Source organism: Octopus bimaculoides, chromosome 13 (assembly GCF_001194135.2).
Source record: "Octopus bimaculoides isolate UCB-OBI-ISO-001 chromosome 13, ASM119413v2, whole genome shotgun sequence".
Classification (NCBI taxonomy): domain Eukaryota; kingdom Metazoa; phylum Mollusca; class Cephalopoda; order Octopoda; family Octopodidae; genus Octopus; species Octopus bimaculoides.
The window spans coordinates 40,444,377-40,451,316 of NC_068993.1; the positions used below are offsets into that span (position 1 = coordinate 40,444,377).

At 36.9% G+C, this 6,940-nt stretch overlaps 1 protein-coding gene across 1 annotated transcript in view; it reads left to right on the forward strand.

The window, feature by feature from the left end:
- The first annotated feature begins 5,080 nt into the window (after positions 1-5,080).
- LOC106879281 (branched-chain-amino-acid aminotransferase, cytosolic) overlaps positions 5,081-6,940 on the forward strand; it is a 435,059-nt gene continuing 433,199 nt past the window's right edge. The window contains exon 1 of the mRNA XM_052972440.1: positions 5,081-5,198. Coding sequence (XP_052828400.1) covers positions 5,175-5,198 — 24 coding nt within the window. The 5' untranslated portion in view covers positions 5,081-5,174. The remainder of the gene's footprint in view (positions 5,199-6,940) is intronic.

The following is a 6,940-nucleotide window of genomic DNA, read 5'->3' on the forward strand; positions in this document are numbered from 1 at the left end:
TGTGTGTGTGTGTGTGTGTGTGTATGTATGTATGTATGTATGTATGTATGCATGCATGCATGTATGCTAACCTCAATTTTTAATTGTTTGTTGCCTTGACCTGTCATTGCCTGATCATTACCAACGGGTGACAAAATGAAGTCAATGAAGAGATATGTTGCCTCTGAGTCTCTCGGGTTCATTAACTTTAGATTGAAAAGTGTTACTACGAGAAGAGAAGAGAGATCATGGATTTTCAGCTAGTTGTCAGTAACACTGTAGATAAGAAGAACTTTGGGTGCACGAATAAATAAAGTACAGCGAATTCATTCTCGGTTTGAGATTACATTGTATAACACAATTTTTATTTGTTTATTTATTATTTATTTCTTGTCTTTGATCAATAAGTGTTATTTCTTATTTGCTTCTATGTAGAAATCAAAGGAAATGACTACTACTCCCTTCAGACTTTGCTTTTGTCACTTGGACGTCAATATTTTGAAACTGACCTATTTTCCGTCATATATAACACACAAACTCAGCGCCGAGTTGCTGAAGCAGAAATGTCGTTATAGCTGATATTCTACTCAATACCACAGATTTTTATTTGTCAGTTGCTTGACCTTAACCACTGGAGCATGTTCCTAGGTGACTGACAACATGTGCACCTCTGATGATGAGTAGAAGTAGTGGGGAAGCATCATAGCCATGTGTTAAGAGGGAGTCTTTTAGGTTTAGGTAAATGTTACAAAAGCAAAGTTCGATGGAAATATTTGGCATTTTTCACACTTTCTAGGGGTGAGCAAATAGGAAATAACAGTTGCTACCCAAGAACAAAAATCGTGTTACACGTTGCTATGTACACAACACATAATAGCGTAAAGTGATCAAGCCATTCATTTAAAAAAGTTGTGGTTCGTAAATAAAAATAAAATAGAAAAACAATGATGAGATTAACTGTCTGAAAGTATTTCTTCCATCGTTACGAAGGATAATTCAGTTTCATAATTTAGGCATTTACATTTCCCTATAAGCTTGTAGGGAGTTATAGGTAAATCACAGTTTCACGTGAATTGGTCTATAAATCGAACAATCAGCGTGAAGCTGTGATGTGAAACTGTGGCGTGATATGGCTCCTCGGATGATCTAAAATTCGTTCCCCTTTTCACTTTATAAAAACCGTTTGACGTCTAACTGAGGGAGACGGCCTTGGACATTCGCGCAAACCACCTTGAGCACTCACAGAAGGCAGAGCACTAAGACCAGACCACTTCGGACACGCAGACAGACGATCTTAAACAAGAAACTACTTCCGACACGCACGCTATGTACCGTAGCTAGCCTTCTACAATACAGAGCGCGGTTCACTCCTTCCAGTCGGAGGTTATACTATCCCAAATTTTTCTTTTGTAAACAGCCAATATAACCAGCCAGAACTCGGTTAAAAGTTTAAAAGTTCGTCAGCTGCTTGATATATCATACACGCACTCAACTAGAACGTACTACGATGATCCCCAACAAGCAACACCACCACAACGTTGACAAAACAACTTGACCACAAACTCGTTGTCTATCCCGAGTGACGTTCTCCACCTCTCACATTACAACAAAGCATTCTTATTTTTCGATTACATTTCGTGTGCTTTTAAAATACTCGTCAACCAAAATGATTTTGCAAGTACCACACTTGGAGATCAATCTGCTGCATGTGTTGCCTATCTTGGTAACGTTATCGAATACATACGTAAACAACAACTTCTGGCACAAAACAGTAGGAACAATTCTGGAATCCCCGTATGTCTACAAAAATGTTAAAAGCTGGGGCTTCATTGCTAATAAAATATACTAGAAAAGTCTGTTTAAGTAGTCTTAGTAATCACAGCGTGTGGCTTAGTGGTTACGGTATTCGGCTCACAATCGTCTGGTAGCGAGTTCGATTCTCAGCGTCGCGTTGTGTCTTCGAGCAAGACACTTTATTTCGTGGTGCTCCAGTTCCATTCAGCTGGTAAAAAAATTATTAGTGCGTGTAATTCGATGGGCCAGCTTTGTCACATTCTGTGTCACGCTGAATCTTCCTGACAACTTCGTTTCTGAGAACTTCATTGACTATAAAATTGCATTTTCATGTTTACAAAATATACCTGTTTATACCGACAAGAATATAACAGCAGGGGAAATAACTCTACTTAAATCCCTGGCTCTCTATGTAGCTCTCCAGAAGAGAAAGGTGTAAAAGTTGTTAGAAACTGACAGTTGGAACCATCTTGAAGCGAGACTATGGAGAAAGAGTTGTACAGAAGCTACAAATATGCAGCTCTTGCATTTAAGAGCCTCGAAGAATATAATATTGGCAACAATGATAAGAGGTGGAGCTGGTTAGCACCTGATGGAAGCCAGTGGAAACGTATTAGAACCACAAGGACCTCATGTTCTGAAGCTTGCAAACTAATCAGATATAGATGAGGTATCAATCTCATGTTATGACAGTTGAGATTTTCTGTTATTCCTGGAATGCTTGGAGCTTGAAATGCCAGATAAAATTCCAGAATCGCCTGAGACATCAATTACTGCCAATTCTCTGCTGTGTGAGACTGTCGTCTTTCCAGAATACTTAAAGCATCAGCTAATCCTGAAGTTCGTAGGTCAAATCGCAGACATCGACCACCCTCTAGGTTTAACGGTAACTAATTAATTGTTTCAAAATTTGGTACGATGCCAGTAATTTCTAGGGAGGAATTAAGTCAATTACATCGACCCCAGTGTTCAACTAGGACTTATTTTATCGACACCGAAATGATGAATGGTAAAGTTGCAAGCAAGACAATAATTAATGATTGGAGGTGTTGTACCGACAGGAACATGGAAGTAGGGGAAATAGTTCCATTAGTAACCTGGCTATCCATGCAGCTCTAAAAAGAAGTATGAAAGGTGTTTGAACCAGACAATGGGAACCATTCTGAAACGTGTCTAAGGAAGTACGAATAAGAATTGCATTGAAGATCCAGTACTCAAATCTTGCATTTACACCTAGTGAAAAATACAACTATACCATAAACGGTAATTAACTCAATTTGATTCATGTTAGTCGTCATTTGTGTAAAATGAGGATTTATTTGTAAATTGACTGAATGTAGGATATCGTTTCTAAGTTGTCCTCTTTATCTTGTACCAAAGGTGGTCGTTTAAGTACTTAACTCCTGTTTTGATGGCAATTTTACACACATACGCGCTCGTATATATATATATATATATATATATATATATATATATATATATATATATATATATATATAATCAATGCACACACACTCTACTATGGTACCAACAACAACAACAAAGCGTCTACTGAAATCACAGTTGTTTCAGTATTATCACATGTACACACTGCACCAGCATTATGTCCTCGAATTAAACCTACACTCTATTTAACATGACAACCGAGCAACAAACAGACACTTGCTAGTCACACGATAAAATTAACTCGATAAGCAAATGACGACTGAAAACAGCTGTATGAGCAAGGTAGATAATCCTGAGTAAAAGCTCTATATGAGAAGTGGGGGGGGGGAGGATAATTCCAAAAATCAAGAACTCTCCAAACGACATTCCACTGGGGAAAAACACTAATTCATAAAGAATTTATGTTGTGCGAATTTTTATGTACCTGTATTTGTCTATGTCGTTCGTATGCATGGCACTGGGCACTTCGGGTTATTTGTCTTAGCTAATTGTTGTTTATGCAAATTACACAGGCCATAAACGAGTCCTACTCTTTGTATAGGTTTATGTTCCTTGACTGTTGAAGACAACTTAGGACAATTGTAGCGTTAAAAGAAAAAAAAAAACGGCTGAAACATGTAAAAGAATGCTCCATCCTGAGTCACACAAACTAATAAGGCCGGTATCCCGGATTCGTCAGGATTTCTCATTTTTGTCAAGTGAGTGAACCTTGAGCAACATGAAATGCACTGTCATGCTCAAGAACACAACACATTACCCGGTCCAGGAACAGAAACCTCTATCTTACGGTCATGAGTCCAATATCCTAACCACACACCATTACAAATGTGCTGATAACGTTCAAAGTGGCAGACACTCGCGTCTAGGATCGTTCTCTTATCCCCAGACAATAAGCCTGTACATTTCCTTACAGAAGTTTGGAGAGTTCTTGATTCTTGGGATTATCTCCCCTTTTCAAATGGAGCTTGTTACGTTGTTGTTTGGAAATTGCGACGCCTTCTCTAGAGGCAGAGATAACTTTAAATATATCAAGACTTTATGTTGTATGGTTTTTCATACACCAGTATTTGCCCCATCTTATTCATATTTATGCCACTGGCCACTCTGAGTTAGTTCTCTTGGCTCATTTATTTTTAATATATCTATACATACGTACACACATAAACATAGACATACATGTGCATATACATATATATGCACACAGAACAAATATATACACATAAAGGCATACATGTTGTGTGTGCGTGCGCGCATAGTCTGAATATCTGAAATAAAGAATTGTCATTATAATCCACGGATAAAGTGGCGGTGACCGCTAGATCTGCGGAGAAAAAAAATGCCTTGCGTATTTTTTGTACCCCTTATGTTCTAAGTTCAAATCTCACCGTTGTCAGCTTCACCTTTCACCTTTTCGAAGTCGATAAACTGAAATACCGGTCATGTGGTTGGGTCCATTGTATCAACCATCGCCCATCATTCAAAATTGCTGCTCTTGGACCTAAATTAAAAACCATTTCCTAACACTTGTATAAGGGCAGTGGGATGGCAAAATCGTAAGAGGGGTCAGATAAAATACTCTTGTATTATTCGGTTACAATCCTTTATGTTGTGAGTTCAAATCCTAACTTTGCTTTGCATCCTTCTGGTGTCAATAAAAATTAAGCTATCCGCTAAGTAAATCGGATTCAGTTCCGTTCAGGATATACGTACAAGTGGGATGCTCAGCCACTTACACGTTAATTGAGAAACAATTAATTTTGTTAAACAAGTAAATCCTTATCAGCGAACGACAGAAATCCGCGTCGTAAAAATTTATGAAATTTACAGTAGTAGAACAACAAGGAAAGAACTAAAAAAAATCAGCTTTTGTTGTAGCACGACTAGTTGCTAGGTAACCAAATAAGTAGAACTCTCCTGTGAATGAGTTAATAGTCATCAGTAGTTTCACTATAAACATGGCGTCATTCTTAAAACTGCAGGTAGGAACTAAATTGTGACCAATGTTTTCTTCTGTGGCACCTTAGTTTGCGATCATTTTTCATCAAAGGACAAATCAATTCAAAACTACATTCATCACTTTTAAAATCGGCGGCTAGCTGAGATTGTTTCTTCAGCGACTACGTACATATGCATCTATTACATGTGTATCAGTAGAGCCGTGTCGACATAGCAGTAGTAAACACTTGTGTTTTACCATTCATTCCCACGTCTTTTATTGCGTATTTACATTTCTCTTAAACTAACATCATCTTTTCTATTTTTCTTCATTGTTCGTAACTTTGTCCAGCTTGTCCCCTCCCTCCCTTCATTCTTAAAGCAATTGGTACATATGTAATGTAAATCACTCTTGTATCTTTTTAACAAGGTTGTGTGTTAGGTCAAAAGTTTATTGCTGTTCATCGAAGATGCTAAAACAATCACATTCTATTTACCTCGCTTCTGTTTACTAACAATTTTTTAAAAGAATTTAAAAAAAAAAAATTTACTAATTCATATGAGGAGAAAAAAAAAAAGCGGGTAACGAAATCCTCGTAAGATTTAAACTCCTTATTTTTATTTTAACATATTTCATCATCTGTCATTGTGTGACATTGATATTTTCTAATATTTCCCAGACACGTTGTTTCATTCTGTTGTTTATCGATCATAATACGTAATTTTCATCTCAATGGTATTTTATTAGCAATTTTTATTCTGTAATGGCTATATCTTGTATTTTGATAAAATAAACAATACGCGGTTCTTTTGTTTCACTTTCATTAATTACAACTGATATCGCACGCGTTTGTTTCTATTCGTCTATATAATGCGTCTTATCTCGTATTCAACATTGATTAGTAAACGGTTGATTTATCAAACACGTGTGTCAGAGGTAGAGCCACCGTTATAGTATTGTATAGTTCATGTTCAACATGCAAATCCACACAGACACACACACTTAAACGAATATGTAAAAAAAACTTGTTTTTCAGGGTATAGATATAGAAAAGTAATTTGTAATAATAAAACATACACGCACATCTGTGTGTGTGTATTTATATATAAGAAGTTATATAAAAAAAGCCTAATAAATGCACAAACAAACGAAAAACAGACACGTAAGGTCACCTAATACTCATCAGTTATCAGCCAAAGGGTCAAACGCACTGCTTTGAAGATTTTTAGTCAACCCCAGTACTTCTTTTGTTATTTATTTATTAATTATTATTTTTATAGCCTGGTAACTTATTGTATCGGTCATTTTGCCGAACCGCTATATTCCGGGAACGTAAACACATCCACCTACATACACAAACACACCACACACTCACACGCAGATATGTATATTGGAAAGTGTATGGGATCCTTGGTACACCTAGGTATATTTGGAAAACTAAAAAGAATGACTTCACTGGTAAAACAGTTTAATTATTTAAAATTTTTTTTTAATAATATAAAGGTGGAGATGGAGTATATGTAATCTGGGTATACCCCCCCCCTTTTAAATTTTGTTTTTTTTTACGGAATCCTATGTTTCAGACCATGGAGAATCCGATTCTGGAAAACATTTTTCAAAAATCTCAATTTCAAAATGTCGACACCCTCCCCCGGTTTTTATATAGATCCACAGGGTAAACCTAGCCCCAACTCAAACCCTAACTCTGACCCTAACCCTAATACTAGTTTTGTGAGATGTGGCTGTTATTTCTAGCATGTAAATAGCCTGCTTGGTGGGGGGGGG